The following is an 18,091-nucleotide window of genomic DNA, read 5'->3' as shown; positions in this document are numbered from 1 at the left end:
TGGAATGAGTTATAGTATGAATACATATATAATCTGATTATACGAAAGAGAATTTCCATCACTAAAACTATATAAATTGTGTGAAAACTTCATCTATCCGATTAAAACCTATTAGGTGCTATATAAACCTGAACACTTGGTGGCACACTTGTGAAAAAAAAATAATAGCATTCTTATGTTAGTTCTTGACATCCGAATGTTTCTGTTTCATTCTGACAAACCGAGCATCCTTATGTTAATTATTGATTAGCTGAATGTGTTCATTTGGACAAACCGAACATCATGATATGAATTCCCGATTAGCCGAATGTGTATGTTTCATTCTGAAAAGTATAGTTCATTTATATTAAATCCTGTTAACCGAGGCTGGTGTTTACTCATATTGAATATAAACAGGTTAGGTTAATTCCGGCTAGCAGATGGTAACTATTTCTTTTTTTAAAACATGACAGATCTGGTCTAGATCTGGCAAGGTTGTAGTGGTTGTTGGATATTCCTTTTTATCAAGTGTTTCAATTGCTTTTTGTCAGAAAACGTGTGATTTGAATTACTTGTATGCAACATGTTATCTGTGTTGAGGAATGAGGAGGTTATATTGGTTTCAAACATATGATGGTGCACTTAGCGACATATGGATATGTGCTTTGCCTAATGGGCAATATGAATGGATTACCCGACGCGAGTACTTGGACTGTTAACTTGGGTGCAATGGAAATAAAGTTGTTGAGAAACTTTGGGTTTTTGGCATAGGTCACATACCTAGGTTAATTCAATGTTAACAAATATATGTTGATAACTCTATCTGTTATTATATACATAGAGTTGAGTTTTTGAATATTTAATGGCACGTGTTAGCGTGCTTTATAGTCGGTAACATGTGAGGTATTTGAGGCCTATTAATATGTTATTGCAAAGTTGTTTTGGTAAGTGCATACATAATAATGAATGTGTGCAGCCCTGAACATTTAATTTCTATATCCGGGTGATGTTCATGTGGGTGGATGTTAATACATAAAAAGTTTCATGTGCCTACATTTATGGGTCATGTTTGATTATCGTGCATTTATGAATTGGTTTCTAGTACATGTGCATACACGAAATCGATGTGTGTTTAGCATGTAAAACCAGATATAAATGTTCATATGTGCTTATGAATGATGGATGAATGCATGTGTGTTAAGTGATTACATGAAAGCACTTACACATGGATGGTGAACACATGCATATGATTATGATAACTCATGCACATTGTTAGATTGGTTTGGATGAATATGTATTTGGAGGCATGTTGACCTCATTGCATAAATTGCAAGTTATGAGCCTGGAGAGTTGTGATCTTTGGTTTGCTCTTTCTTTAATTGTTTAAATGCATCACAAAAATCATATTTTATATTATTGTTCTATATTGCACTGTTCAATCTGTTTCCACGGGCTGGAGTCTCGTGATGGTTCTCGAAGGGGTAGATGCGAGCTTTTGCCTTGTTTTTGCATGTTGAATTACAAAACTCAATAATTGGTTTTTAATAAAAAGATAATGAATAAGAACAATGTAATATACGTTCTACGATATCTCATATGCAGTATGAGAATCTTAGAGAATCGGTCTTGGGGAGACCGTGAGGATACAAAAACTCCGTGTGCTGCAATTTTGTTCCCTGAACCCGATATTGAGGTTCCTTCTCCTGGCCACGGTTTTAGGGAGAATCCGCCACTTTACCTGAGGGTGGTGTTTTGGTCACAACTGTGAGTTTGTTTTGGTACCAAGGAAGTGATACATGTGGGCGTAGGGTGTCCCTTGTGTCCTTGACATTAGATGTTGAGGTCTAATGTTCCGATGGATGATGTTGTTTCTTGATATCGGTCGAGGGCTAAGTTTGGAACCCAGTAATAAAATACAAATTGTATGCTAAGCTACCTTGGGAACCTACTTGACCTCGGGGATTGTACCCGTTTGGTGTATCTGCGGACAACGGTAATGAAAAAGAGAAACTTAAATTTGTATACATTTAATAGGGCATGCATATGGAAAGAGAAACTTAAGGAAAGATAATAAGATAATTCATGCATTATACATAAGTCATGCATTTTCCTCCTATGCATTAGAACATGCATATGTTATCTGTTTCCTTAATTGTTATATGTTTGGTGGATGCGTGATGTTTAACTTTCAATGTATGTTAAATGTTTTGTTGTACTAAAATTATGCATCATTATATGGTTTAATGTTTCTTTATGCATAATGGATGTACCTTGTGGTATGAATGCGTACCTGAATTATGAATTGTCATAATTGCATTCCTCTGAATAATTGTGTGGATTCATATTGTGGTTGTGGGATATATAAATGCTGCTATTAATGTTACTTGTCAGTTAACTTCTGATAAATTGTTGACGGTCGTAGCATAGATCTTTACTTATCCTTGTATGTGCCGAAAATCATACATGACACCCATATCACATACTGGATTCATGATGTACCACATTAAAAGTTACAGATTTCTTACTTAGATAGTTGTAGTCTAATTCCTATAATTTTTCAAGTGAAGAGTTGGAGTTAGGAGCGGCTATGGGATGAGGCTTCGATCGAGATTTTTGGATTTACTGTTCCAAGGATAGTGTGATAACTCTGATCTTAATTTTCATTGATATTGAAATGAAAAGAATGTTTTGGTCTTGCTTCACTTGTAATGTTCTGAAATTCTTACCCTTATGATATGATTTGTTTCCGCTGTATTAAAAAAAAATTCTCAAAAATTTGGGTTAAGATTTTGGGGCATTACAGCAAACGGGTAAAATAGTGCAAACGAGTAAGCAGTGCAAGCGAGTAAGTAGTGCAAGCAAGTAGTGCAAACAGGTAAATAGTGCAAACGAGTAAGCAGTGCAAATGGGTAAATAATGCAAACGGGTAAATAGTGCAAACGAGTAAATAGTGTAAGCGTCAAAACGTAGCAAGATGATTCATTTGATCGTAAGCCGTGAACTACCACGCAATAAGCAAGTCTCACGACCCAACAACCAGTGTGAACAAACTTTATGTTTCGATATTACTGGCCTGCGGGTATGCACAGGCAAAACGTAGAAACAAATGAGACTAGTTCGGGCGTCTGTTATTCTATGTATTTTTAATAACCCGAATAACTAGTTGAGTCTGCTCCTAAAGGGGCGGCTTTAGCCGAGAGAGGATTCCCCAAAGGATGATAAGCAGTGCCACAGATGCATCCAACTTCTGCAGAAGTGTTGAGCTAACTATCATAGCCCCTTTCTCCTAACTCCAATGACTGGGGAGGCCAGATCATTGCCCGTGGGGTGGTTGTTAACAACCTGTCTATTGCAGTTTTGTACCGCTCTGTTCTCTACCTTGACAGACAACAAGAAGCGAATGAGTGTGTTGGGAGTTGCTTAACTAACGACCCATTCTATGATGTGGTCTTTAAACCACTCGAGCATCTTGCCTATAAAGGGGGTATAGCTTCTTAATAGAAGTCTCAACAAGAGTATTTCACAAAGATGTATTGTTTATCAACTTTACTTTTGACATTCTTTATCTTTTGAAACAACTTGTAGCTTGTGCCAACATTATGCATGCGATTTTCTAAAATCTCATCCGCTATCAGGGTATCTACATGCCTCGCATGACTCGATACCGGCCTCGATAGACGGGATACAGGTTTCTCAACAGAACCCCTACTAAGAAGTTCGCTCGAACCTCAACTCGTCTGCAGGACTGCGTACTCGAAGAGTCAGGCTCCTTGCGAGGTATCCCTCTCCTTAGACGAGGATGTAACGCTAGCTCCCAACTCAACTCTCGTCGCAAGAGAGAGAGAGTGGTGAATGCCCCTTGCATCCTCTACGATGATGTCTTTAAGGCATACACAAAGAGTGAAAACCTGCACGGCATCTGCAATAGCAAGGCAATAACAACATATATGCAAAAAGCAAGAGCCTAGACGCAAAGCGCAACGACAAAGTAAAGACGGTAAGCAAAAGTGCAATGCAAAACCTCGGCACAACGCACAACGGAAAGTAAAAACTGACATAAGGTAAAAGACACGACAGAAAGTAAAGGGCAAGGATCGCGAAACCGCGTCCTTGAGTTAAGTGCATACTCGTATAAATAAATAAATATATATATATATATATATATTTATTTAATGGTCCTTTTTAGTTAGTTGAACTTAATTCAATTGTCCAAGTCTTCCGTGCAATCTTCCCCTACCTCGGAGAGTTGCAAGCTTGCTGGCGTTTGCGGGTGTACATGATTGACGGCTCGGGCCGCGGAGCGCGAGCGAGATCCGTCGTAACTGCAAATACGCGATATTAACATGCAATCAAGACAAAAGTAAAAACAAGGAGATGACTTGACTTCTCCAATACATAGGGTTGGGGCAGGGCCGAACGACTCTTGTTGCCAAAAGAACAGGTGCAGGGGCCATCGGCCCCCGCTGGTTATTTAAAAAGGCAGGGGCCTTCGGCCCCTGCTGGAAAGTTAAAAATGGCAAGGAAAGAGAGAGGCGCAGGGGCCAACAGCCCCCCTGCGGCTTTTGGGAGCTGAGGCAGGGGCCAAAGCCCCCCCGGTCGGCTTGCTAAACAAGGAAACGAGACAGGGTCCAAAGGCCCCTGTCGGTTTCTTAGAGGAACAGGGAGTTGGGAGGAGGCTCAGCCCCTTCTCTACTGTACGGAGATGCAGGGAGGGGGACTTGGCCCCACCTCTGCAACCAAAGGGCACCGGGAGGGGAATCGCCCCCTCCCTTACCCTGCACGACATAGGGAGGGGCTTCGCCCCTCCCTCGCTAAAAGGGGTCGTAGGGAGGGCCTCCGCCCCTCCCTCGCTAAAAGGGGTCGCAGGGAGGGAGCTTTGCCCCTCCCCTGCGATCTAGGGCAGCACGGAGGTGGCTCTTTGTAACGCCCTGAAATCTTAACCCAATTTTTTTGAGGATTTTTTTTATACAGCGGAAACCAGTCATACCATAGGGCTAAGTATTCCAGAACATTACAGGTGGAGCAAGACCAAAACATTCTTTTCATTTCAATATCAATGAAAATTAAGATCAGAGTTCTCATACTATCCTTGGAACAGTAAATCCAAAATCCCGATCGAAGCCTCATCCCGCAGCCGCTCTTAACTCCAATTCTTCACCTAAAATTTATAGGAATTAGACTACAACTGTCTAACTAGGAAATCCGTAAGTTTTAATGTGGTACATCGTGAATCCAGTATGTGATATGGGTGTCAAGTATGATGTTCAGTATATACCAAAAATAAACAAAGGTCTATACTACGTCAGTCAACAATTTATCAGCAGCTAACTGGAAGGTAACATCAATAGCAACATTTATATATATATCCCACAACCACAATATGAATCCATACAATTATTCAGAGGAATGCAATTATGACAATTCATAATTCAGGTACGCATTCATACCACAAGGTACATCCATTATGCATAAAGAAACATTAAACCATATAATGATGCATAATTTTAGTACAACAAAACATTTAACATACATTGAAAGTTAAACATCACGCATCCACCAAACATATAACAATTAAGGAAACAGATAACATATGCATGTTCTAATGCATAGTAGGAAAATGCATGACTTATGTGTAATGCATGAATCCTCTTATTATCTTTCCTTAAGTTTTCCTTCTATATGCACGCCCTATTAAATGCATACAATTTAAGTTTCTCTTTTTAATTACCGTTGCCCGCGGATACACCAAACGGGTACAATTTCCGAGGTCAAGTAGGTTCACAGGGTAGCTTAACACACAATTTGTATTTTATTACTGAGTTCCAACTTAGCCTTCGACCGAATCACCTTCGGAACATTAGACCTCCACATCTAATATCAAGGACACAAGGGACACCCCACGCCCACAAGTGTCACTTCCTTGGTACCAAACAAACTCACAGCTGTGACCAACACACCACTCCAGGATAAAGTGACAGACTCTCTCTAAAACCGTGGTCAGGAGAAGGAAACTCAATATCGGGTTCAGGGGACCAAATTTCAGCACACAGAGTTTTTGTATCCTCACAGTCTCCACAAGACCGGAACTCTAAGATTCTCTTACTTCAGATGAGATATCGTAGAACGTATATTACATTGTTCTTATTCATTATCTTTTTATTAAAAGCCAATTATTGAGTTTTGCAGTTCCGCATGCAAAAATAAAGCAAAAGCTCGCATCTACCCCTGTGAGAACCATCACGAGACTTCAGCCAGTGAAAACACATTGAACAGTGCAATATCGAACAATAATATGAAATATGATTTTTGTGATGCATTTAAACAATTAAGGAAAGAGCGAACCAAAGCTCAAAGCTCTCTAGGCCTGTGATGATTCATTTAGACCATTGATGCATCGAATGCAAAAATCATAACTTGCAATTTTTGAAATGAGGTCAACATGCCTCCAAATGCACATCCATTCAAACCAATTTAACAATGTGCATGAGTTACCATAATCATATGCATGTGTTTATCATCCACGTGCAAGTGCTTTTATATAATCACTTAACACACATGCATTCATCCATAATTCATAAGTACATGAGAACATTTATGCATGATTTTACATGCTAAACACACATCGACTTCAAGTAGGCACATGTACTCAAAACAAATCCATAAATGCACGATAAATAAACATGTCTCATCAATGTAGGCACATGAAACCTTTTCATGTGTTAACATTCACACACATGAACATAGCCCGAATCTAAAACTTGAATTTTTAGGATTGCACACATTTATATCATGTATGCACTTTCCAAAACAAACTTTGCAATAACATGTTAACAAACATCAAACATCTTCACATGTTACAAACTATCAAGCATGCTAACATGATCCATTAAATATTCAAACTCAACTTTATGTATATAATAACGGATAGAGCTATCAACATAAATTTGTTAACTTTGAATTAACTTATGTATGTAACCTGTTTCAAAAACCCAGAGTTTCTTAACATATACTGGGATCTGAGTATTGACCTGGCTGAACCCGTGGTAGTGTGACCATGGAACCATACTCCAATCATGGCATAGCTTGAGCATCCATATATCAAGACTCATGATATTTTTATAGAATGTACTTAAGCTGCGAGGAAAATAATAATACTCATCTCTATGCATAATACACTCATATTGTTGGCATTCACATGCAGACGGATCACATACCTATCAAAATTCTACCCACCAATTCCCATCATACTTCTTAAACGACTTTCAAGGACAAACAAAGGCCAAAAATATACTCTCATTACACTAAGATGCCCACGGGAAATCGGATGAATGAATAAAACTACAAGTCAACATTAACCCAACAACAGGTGCCACCAGATTATATGTAGATCAGTAGAAACCGATGCACATTTACAACAAGACTGCTTTCCCCATTCAACAAATATCTCAATTGAAGGCTTCAATGTACAAGTCATAGGATCACGCAAGATATTCTTTTCTCATGAGAAGTTGGAGCCTTTTAACCAGGTGGATGTGGTGTTCAATGATACTAGAGCATAATAACATTTTCATATTTGCTTATATTTTACCATTCACTACAGAGTTCAAAGATTGCTAGATAGATTGACAAGGCTCCCCCCTATCTTTTGTTTCCTATTTGAAGGGAATAGAAGGGAAGTCTTAAACAGAATCAGTGATGGTGAATCATCCTGGCATGGAAACATAATTGCCGTTTCATTATGATATTTTTCAATCACCATCTTTTAAAATACGCAGACAATTACTCTTTCTAGCAAGTAAAGTTGTTCATAAGAGTATGGTGGCAAGCAACTGACTGCTTATCTTCGTGCTCAGTCTTTCATAGATGTGCATGGGCAAAAGATGCAAAATGATGTGTAACTAAAGGCAAAGTTCAAAATCTTTAAGGAAGAAAGCGCTTGAAACTGCAAGAATCGATTGCCTTAAATGTCCAAAACAAGAGCAAGTTGTTCTAATCTTAGACGTCTCATTTTCTATTCTCAAAGACATAAATCCTTGGTATTTTTTAAAAAAGGAAGACAGGATCACTTCATACAGTAAAAGGAAGAGGACACCTAATCAAACATGTATCATACTTTCTGAAGATGATGTCAGATGACAAGTTATCTCATGATTTTCAAAATAAAGGAAATACAGAAAACATACATATAAGATTAAGAGTGAAATCACACAGTCTGTGGTCCAGTTCTTGTATATATATCGTAATCAACATTAAACTATGCAAAATCATGAAGAACGACCAAATAGAAAACACAAATGTGCCTAGTGATCATGGTGTTGTCCTAGCTTTTCTGTTGGTAGAGATGATGTATAGTCATTTTCTTCATTCACAGAATATCAATACCGGATAAGAAACTCAGAAAAATATTTGCGATTTTCTTTTGTATCAAGAGTTAACCATTGGGATTCGATCCTAGAAATGTAAATCAAAGTTTACTAAACCAACCAAAGAGAAGGATACCCCCGAAATCGAAAAATTGAAAACCCCCAAATCGAAAAACTGAAAACCCCCAAATCGGTGATTTGGGGTTTTTCAGTAGCTTCAGCCCCAAGATGAAATCCGAGGCACAGACACCCGGTTTGGGCTTTCCCAGTAGTCTAAACCCCCAAATCATCTACTGTCTTTTGCTTTCTGGCAGCCAAGAACCCTATCAAGAACGACCGAGCACCCAATGTCTTGCTTTCTTGACCGACCCATAACACACACAAGATACAATCAACACCAAACAAGAAAAGTGCAGAAATCCTACCTTTTCCAGTGTTCTTTCCGACGATCGGAGACCGCTATCGCGAGACGATGGTCGGCCGGATCTGGTTGCTCCTGCCGCCGTGAAGGGCGTGATCGGGAGGCTGTTGTCGATGGTCGGCCTGCTGTTTCCACAACCGCGATGCTGTTCCGGCGAGGAGAAGGTGGTTGTCGTGGTTGGCGAGGTCGCCGGCATCGATTGCTCCACTGTGAGGGAGCCGAGAGAGGTGGAACGAGAGAAAGAGAGCGTGAGAGAAAGAGGGCGAGACCCTCTCCCTTCCCTTTTATTGAACGAAGGCTCTCCCTCAGCGAAAGGTGGAGTCAGTTACGCTCTCTGTAACCTCCCCCTCCCCTTTCGATTTTGCAAGAATCGTGCCCTAGGCACAATTCTTGTTTTCGTGTGTTTTATAAAACAAAGCCCGGGACAGAACCGCGATGCCGGGTTCACTATTATAGTGGATTTGGGTCGGCAATGCGTGGCAGATCTACATGGATCTGGGTCATCCGTGAGTGACCGATCCACATGGATCTACATGGAGCTGGGTAATGGATCCATTTTTGGAGCTGATTGGCTCTAATGTGGGTCCAAACCCAAATCACCCACTACCTTATATGGATCCTGGTAATGGATCCTAGGCCCAAAACACATAAATTCTACTTAATTGCATAAAAATTCGCATAAAATTTTTGGTTATTACACCCCTCCCCCCCCTTGCGTAGCGGAGAAACGAGGGGGAAAGAGAGAGAGACAGACGAAAGAGGAGAAGAAGAAGAGGAGGAGCGTACCTGGTGGTCGGCGGCGGCGTCGAATGGAGTCGTCGGTGGCGATGGGCTGACGATGGTCTCCGGTGAATCGAGAGAGTCGGTGAGAGACGAGAGAGACCAAGAGAGTCGGGGTGGAAGGGGGTTTCGAGAACCTCCCCCCTTCGGCCTCGTCGTCCTTTAAAAGGTAACAGAGGCGGTGCTTCAGTTGGGTCCGGATTCGACCCGAATCCAAGGTTAATTTTTTTTTTAAGTTATTAGACACTAACGCCACTTTTCTTGGTATACCAAAACAACAATTGTGTCTACACACCACCCCCAGGCAAAGTGGCAGACTCTCCCTAAAACCGTGGCCAGGAGAAAAACTTTAATATCGGGTTCAGGGGCAACAACAATGCGCACAAAATTTTTGCATCCTCACGATTTTTCCAAAACCGCAATGTCCAAGATTACCACACTAAAGAAGGGACATCAAGAAAATCATAAATTACATTGTTCTTTACTTTCTTTTATCTTATTATTAATTCATCTCTTTTTCATTTGCAAATCATCAACATGCAGAATTAATAACATAAGTTTGCAAATCAACATGCCAAGCTTTTCACGGGACCATAACTTGTGGCATCATGGAACAGTGCAATAAGACAATAATATCACATTTGATTTTTGCAATGCATTTACCAAATAAAACAAAGAGCAACATATACTCAAGGCTCACACAACCCAGGATGATCCGTTTAATCATCGATGCATCCGTATGTAAAAATCATGAATGACATGCCAATATGCATTCTTTCCACATGCTTTTCAATGCACATTCCGGTATAAACATTTTAAAAAAATTTGCATGAAATAATACTATACATATGCACATGCATGAGTTCTCATCTTCATATTCATCTCATGCTTTTTCTCAATACTGGTATTCATGTCAAATGCATGATTTCATTTTATGCATCTACTCATGTCAAATGCATACTTTAATGTCACAGGTTCATGTCATATGCATGCTTTCAATTACGTGAACACTCATGCAATGTTTTACATACAAACGCATTAATTCCATGCAAACTCATGCATAAGAAGCCAACCTTATATCAAAACTTTAACTTAACATGAAACATTCAGTTAAGGCATTGGAAACAACTTATACCATTGCAACAGAAAACAGTTTCATAACTAACTAAATCATGGCAGCACCCATAAACGTTTTTGTTTCACTAATTATGTAGGTGTATACCTAATAAGCTTTGCATGACCATATGTGTTTTATCACCTTATAAACAGGTATGACAGGATGCCTAACATTAAGCAAATCTGCTGTAAAAAAAAATTGATTGGGAGATTAAACATGAGTATATAGACATAGGAGAACTTAAATCAGTAATGTCAAAAGCATCTTCTAAACCTAACAAGTTTTGGTATTCTTTCAACAATCTCTTTAGAGAACACTATTGATGCCTCCCTATGCAAATAGCAGATATGTACCGGGTTAACTAATGTATAGTCTCTTAGCTAATTGTTGGAGTGGGCAAAACTAGCAATCTCCTACAACAAGATGTAAATGGCTTATACCATGTTTTGCATCATTATGCCCAAGAACGAATGGGTATAGATAAGAGAAAGTGCAGCATATGCTTAAAACTGACAGGGCTTTTGTCTGGCCAGTTCTAACTAACCTTACGAATTCTGGGTTAAAGCAATACGAAATGTGGATTCTTTGAAATGCTTTCTGTTGCACTGCCTGTAAAGCCAGACTAAATATCTTATTTCTTCTGTCTTCCAGATTATTCTCTGTTTCAGGAATACATACCTTGCTTTACTCAAAAATTTAGATCTTGACAAACAGCTAGCCTAGGTGATAAAATGCTCTACTAAGATATTCAACGTCTCAAAAAGGTTATCCATGTTACAAATCCATACAACTCTCTAAAAGTTTTCAGTTCAAACTTCTTCTGCAGATTATTTTCCTAAAAGCCCTTTGTATCCTATGAAGGCTATAAACATCTCATACAGATTTATGACCACCAAGCACTAGAATGTACAAGATTGTAATGACTAGCAGATCAAGATGTTGTCATTGACATTGATTTAGATTCCAGTTCTTCTCCGCAGTTCTAAGTCATCAGTTCCAGAGTTGTGGCTATCAGATATGATAGACTTTCTCCAAAACATCAAGCCTTTCTTGCTTCTTACGTTGTTGTAGGATCATATATTCTGATTCTATCCTTTTAAAAGCATTGAGTACCAAAAAGTTGGACTATCACACCAAATGCAAGTGCCGATAACCACCGGACACTATTCGCCATTGGCATGGATGAGAACTAAATGTAAGTTTTGGATAGTCATTTATCAATTCTAGAACCCTCCTCCATCCAGAATCAATAGCTTGTCAGATATCATACTAGTACCACTTAAGGAAATTTATATATTGAAGCTATTAACCAGTCAAATTCCTCTCTTATAAAATCATGGAAGATTTCAGACTCCTGCTATCATGTGCACCAGAATGCTTCAACTTTCAACACTTACATGATCATTGCTTGTTGTTGATGAAGTAACATATTGGGCTTTGTTTCGAAAGCTACCCATCATCCCTTAAATATTTTCATGCTTGCTTTCCTATGTTCAACATTTCGCGTATATATATATATATATTTGCATATGGTATACACGCATAAATCAAGTGTACTCAAATTCATAAAGTACACCCATGGTTATGCAATAAATATCATTTGCTATCATACACAGATATGCAACCACGTTTTTGCTTGGTTATATTTAGATTTACATGCACTAACAGTCCATAATATGGGTCTTTTATAAAAAAAAATCAGGCAATACTAGGGTACACACACATAATCCGCTATATTTTTCATGGATTAAAATTCTGTTTTCCATAAAAATTACTTCCACAAGTATGATATTCCATAATAGCTTTCAAGAAGACGAAAATACATGGATTCCATCCATGGATCTTAGAGTAAACGTTTAGATTTACTCATCCACATGGTTTTACACTAAAATACCGCATGGAAATCGAATTCATGCTCTTCTTCCTACTCAAATCAAAAGAGAAAACCCGTACCTTGTATATAAAATGAAGAAAAACAATGGTAGATGTTGAAAAACGTGGATGGATGGCTGAAAAAGATCAAATATCCTCCTCCTCTTCATTTTTCCTCTCTTTTCCTCACTTTATGTCTTCTCCTCCTTTTTTTCCTTTTCTTTCTCTTTTCTCTCTCTTTTTTTTTTGGGTCTTTTTATAGGGCCCATAGGGGAGGTTGCCCCTCCCTTTTTCTGCTCCTCTCTCTAGGAGAGTTTCCAAAAGATGGAACTCTCTCTCTCCCTTTGTTTCCTATTTTTTTTGAAACACTACCAAATGTTGACTTTTCTAAAAAAAAACTTTCAATCCTTTTAAAACCCTTTCCTAACCTCTCTTAAGCTGGAATAAGGACTCTTTTAAAGAGTCCTACTCAGCCCCAAAAATAAAATTCGGAATTAGTATTAATTAATTAATTATTAAATAATTAAAATTATCTAAAAACTTTCAAAAATTACCAAATTTACCCAAAAGGCTTGTCAACCTTACTAAACTCCGAATTAAGGCTTCATATTGAATTTAAAGCTGAAAAAACGTTGGGCTTGGATTTGGATCCAAGATCCAAACCCATACCCAAAACAAAAATGGATCAAGATCTGGATTAAATTCAGGTTTAAGTAGGACTTAAATAAGACCCAAATCCATATTAGTTCAGATCATAGGTCTTGGATCCAATCTGATCCAACTTCATATCTATTTCGACAAACTACTCAATTTTCAGAAAAACGCGATTTTTGGGCCAACCGAAACTCGAATCCAAGAAAGTAAAACACTATTGCGCTCAGAATTTTGAGATGCATCCAACGATATATTACACGCATATAAAATTCTGAATTTTGCCTGAAAATAACCCGAATTTTGCTCAAATTTCGCTTGAATTTAAAAGTCGAAAATAAAACTCTTTCTCACGCTTCGTTTGGCTCGCCTCAACCTTGTCGATGAGACCTGGGTCAAGCCCAGAGTCAAAGAGTTCAGTCTAAAAATCGAGCCTCAAACGATTTTTCTCTCAGACTTAGCCAAATTTTCGAAAAACATCTCAAAATGGCTAAGTGTAAAAATTACGCGATATTACATTGATCGCTTGTGATCTAGAAAGATGATTCACTTAAAAAAGTTTAAAACTGGAACAAAAGTTTGTGACTCCTGGCTCCTATTTTTTGATTAATTGGGAGTGCGAGAACCTTTCATCTTTGTTCAAGAGATAGGACTTGCAATGTTTTACACAGACATGAAGCTTGATTTGAAACAAGTTAGCCTTGCGGGTTTTGTTTTTAGCCTTGTGCATTTTGCTTTTACTGGACTTCATTATTCCAGAAAATGTGAAAGAAAGTGAAACAAAGGTTTCCTTGTAGAGTTTCTAATGGTTCTATTTCTTGAATATCAATATATTGGCCCAAGTTCCACATGATAGCATGTGCAAAACATGTGAAAGATTTTTTTTTCTTCTATTCTATTGGAGGAGCACCAACTTGGGGTGGTAGAGTTGTGTAACCTGCAAAAGAAATGTAAACTTAAATGGTGAATATCATTGCATGAGTGATATTTTTCATACCCTAGAATGTTACACGAGGAACAAGAAGAGATGCAAGAGTTGTATGCCCTTTGTTACAGATTGGAAAATCTCTTGGTGCATGTAGTGGCTCTAATCAATTGAATTTTGTCGGTTTCATGCAGTTAGGTTCTTACATTGTTCCTGAAGTACTGAAGAATCCCTGACAAGAAAGCTTTAATTTTCATACTCCATTCATATCAGTTAATCTTTTTACCTATTTGGGATATTTGGTATACCAATTGTTTTGAAAGATCCATAAGATTCCTCCTTGTTTTTCATAGCACACAGGTGCCAACGCAGCTTGTAAGATATGGTTCTGATCAGATCATTGTATTGGTTCAATGTGCATGATATCTAACTTCTTAAATTGTTACTTTATTTTATTCTGTATGAAAGCTCCTGGACAGAAGTTCCCTGCTGAGAAGGAGATATTCATCAGTTATGGTAATAAAGGAAATGAGGTACTGTTTTCATATATTACCTGAGAAAATTATTTAAATTGGGCCAAGTTTGTAGTGTCCGTTTATATTTGTTTTGCTAAGTTTGTAAATCTTCTACCGGACGTATTATATTATTTTTTCAAAATTGGTTGGTTTTACTTTATATGTTAGACTCCAGATAACCTTATTGGGGAGTAGATATATGTAGATGAATGAATGATTATTTTTTATTATGTATTTTTCATTCTCATGTTCTATTGTATAGATGGAAATGAAAATCAAGGTTGCAATATTTTGTCAGTTATTTGTGGAACACAGTGGAGGGAATTGAAAACGTTAGGTAGAGTTTCCAAAGCGCAACATTTGAACAAAACCCAGATGGGTATCAAGGACTTAAGCATGCACTGCCTATGCAACAGGTCTGATAACATTCCTGATCTAATTGACATGCACTTAGGAGGGTGATTTCGTTCTCCTATGACAGATATACATTAGTTTCATTGCATGATGGAGTTCTATCTGCTGTAAAGGTGGGATAGTGGATCAATAAATGAAAGTAATTGAATAGCTTCTTCTTAGTCAAAGATGATCGTTATAATTGCTCCTAGGTAGCAATCTACATCACACGGACTCTTCTAACAAGGCACCACACCCGCACCTACCATGTGGGTGCGACACATGGACACAACTTCCTTTGTGTTAGGTGAAGTCAACCACACTAAGGTCCATTTCTATCCAAAAGTAGATTCAGTTAACCCTAATCAAGTCCATTTTTATCTATATTATATATATAAATACATAAATGCACACAAATACACGTAGTGTTAACTTAAAAATGTTAAAAATTATATATATATATATATATATATATATATATATATATATATATATATATATACACTCCCCGCACCCAAGTTATTTTACAGTGCCGCATCCGCACCTGCACCTATGTGACATAGGTAGCAATTAAGTGCCTGTTTGGATTATCTGATAAGTCCATCTTTTTGGGATGTCATGTCCTTTTCCAACTGAAATGATCATTATATAATATGACAAAACTTGTATTTTGACTGTGTTTTGAGGGTCAAGGAAGGCACGGACAGAGAGATTGTAACGACCCCAACTCATCCCCTTTGAAAATGCGGAATTTTTTTTTTTTCTAAAACAGTGCGGAAAACTTCCCAGAGACCCGGGGTCCTCACAGTTCCAATTCCAACTGGATAGCCATAAACCACAAAAGAACTTGCAATTAACATCCATAACTAACCATTGCCTTTATTCATGAATTAAAAACTAATCTCAAAAATAAAGTGTCTGACTCAAGTAACCACTGATGACAATAAGCAAATAACAAGAACACTAGACTGAAAAACCAAAATAAAGAACCACGCTGTCCACAAAGAAGACTGTCAAAACTCGTTGTGACTCTCGCGCCCTCGCAGTAGCTGTCGACTTCACTGATCACCTGTTCCTGCGAAAAAACAATGAAGTAGGGTGTCAGAATCGAAATCCTGAGCACAGCTACTTCTTAATGAAACCAGTGAGATAAAGAGTCAAGATGAGATATCATGCAACAATTAAGGTAAATACATACAAGACAGTTTATAGCATTTGAGAATTTATTCATGCAACAATCATAAATGCTAAGCATGCAAGGACAGTAAAGCAGTAGCATCTACTAAAATTTCAGCATGCAACAAGAATTAAACATTCAACACTTACCCTCATGTACTGAGTAAGGAAACCATTAAAGTATGCATGATCTAATGCATAACAGGAAAAATGCATGTCTTTTATGCAATGCATGAATCATTTTATTATCTTTCATTAAGTCTTTTGTTTCCTTATGCATGCCCTATTAAATGCATACAGCTTTAAGTTTCTCTTTTTTTAATTATCGTTGCCCGCGGATACACCAAACGGGTACAAACCCCGAGGTTAAGTTAGGTTCCCAGGGTAGCTTAGCACACAATTTATATTTTATTACTGGGTTCCTACTTAGCCTTCGACCGAATCACCTTCGAAACATTAGACCTCCACATCTAATGTCGGGGACACAAGGGACACCCCACGCCCACAAGTGTTACTTCCTTGGTACCAAAAACAACAGCTGTGTCAAACACACCACTCCCGGGTAAAGTGGCGGACTCTCCCTAAAACCGTGGTCAGGAGAAGGAACCTCAATATCGGGTTCAGGGGACCAAAATTACGCACACGGAGTTTTGTATCCTCACAGTCTCCCCAAGACCGGATTTCTAAGACCCCCATTCTCCAGATGGGTGATCCTAGAAGGTATATTACACTGTGCTTTGTTATTACTTTTTAATTAATTTCTTAAGTTTTGCAACATCATATGCAAAAAGAAAGATAAAAGCTCGCATCTACCTCACGAGAGCTATCACAGGACTCCGGCCTGTGGAAACATATAGAACAGTGCAATAAAGTTGAAATATTAATAAAGCATGATCTTTGCAATGCATTGAAATGAATGAGGGAAATCAATTCCACAACTCGGGTTTACTAAACCCTTGATGATTCATCATGATCACCGAAGCACTGATGCAAGAATCATAATCATATGTATGCAGTGGTATTAACATGCCTGCAAGGGATAGTCATATACGTACCAAATTAACCCATTGACAATAAACATGAAATATGGCATTCCCATATGCAAATTACACAACCCATGTTATACCCCATTTTCCCGTGCATATGCATGGTATGCAAGCATCTTTGTGCAATCATTACTACATATGCCTTTAACCATGATTTGTGTTGAGATGGGCAAAGAAGCATTCATGTATTTATGTATATGTAACAACACACGTCATGTTCATAAATGTGTAAGCATGTTTCAACTGTCATGTAAACCACCTCAACTTCTAACATAAAGAGAAATAAAACTGTAGGTACATAATTCATGCTCAAGATTTATCATGCATCAAAAGATTAACAATTCTGAACTTTACTAATCACACAAACAGGCCCTATTTTCATAAGCTAGCATGCTACAATATCCATATGAGAAAAGAAAAATTTATGTATTTCACAACCCAGCCCAACCGACCCTGTCGGCTGGGCCTGACAGCACATTCACAGGCCCAGTTGGGTCTGTGTAAGCTGTCAAGAACCCCCAACTATGCAGCAAAATACATATATAAAAATTTATTCTCAATGCCCAAGGCTCCAAGTCAGCTCCTAATCGACTGGGTCGACTGGGCCTGCCCCGGTCCTGCCAAAAATTAGTACCGCACCCAGCCAATCACTTGGCTGGGCCTGTCGGCTAGGCCAGCAGCTGGCAGTCAGCCGAGCGCCACTCGGCTGGCTGCCAGCCAGCCAATCAATCAGCCGAACCCAAAAAAAACAAAACAGATTTCGTAAATGTCTTTTTGAAAGGGACAATGCCCAGCCCAGTCGACCCTGTCGGCTAGGTCCAACAGCATGTACACAAGCCCAGTTTGGGCCTGT

The 18,091-nt window shown here is 38.5% G+C and overlaps 1 protein-coding gene across 1 annotated transcript in view; it reads left to right on the top strand.

Moving 5' to 3' along the window:
- LOC149842654 (SET domain-containing protein) overlaps positions 1-18,091 on the top strand; it is a 133,953-nt gene that overhangs the window by 60,823 nt on the left and 55,039 nt on the right. The window contains exon 10 of the mRNA XM_089999346.1: positions 14,577-14,641. Within this exon, the coding sequence (XP_089855472.1) occupies positions 14,577-14,641 (65 nt within the window). The remainder of the gene's footprint in view (positions 1-14,576; positions 14,642-18,091) is intronic.

The sequence above is a fragment of the Nuphar pumila genome, chromosome 3 (genome assembly GCF_984573655.1).
Source record: "Nuphar pumila chromosome 3, dmNupPumi1.hap1.1, whole genome shotgun sequence".
Classification (NCBI taxonomy): Eukaryota; Viridiplantae; Streptophyta; class Magnoliopsida; order Nymphaeales; family Nymphaeaceae; genus Nuphar; species Nuphar pumila.
The sequence above is the reverse complement of the archived record's forward strand: the minus strand, read 5'-3'. Positions and strand labels throughout refer to the sequence as shown.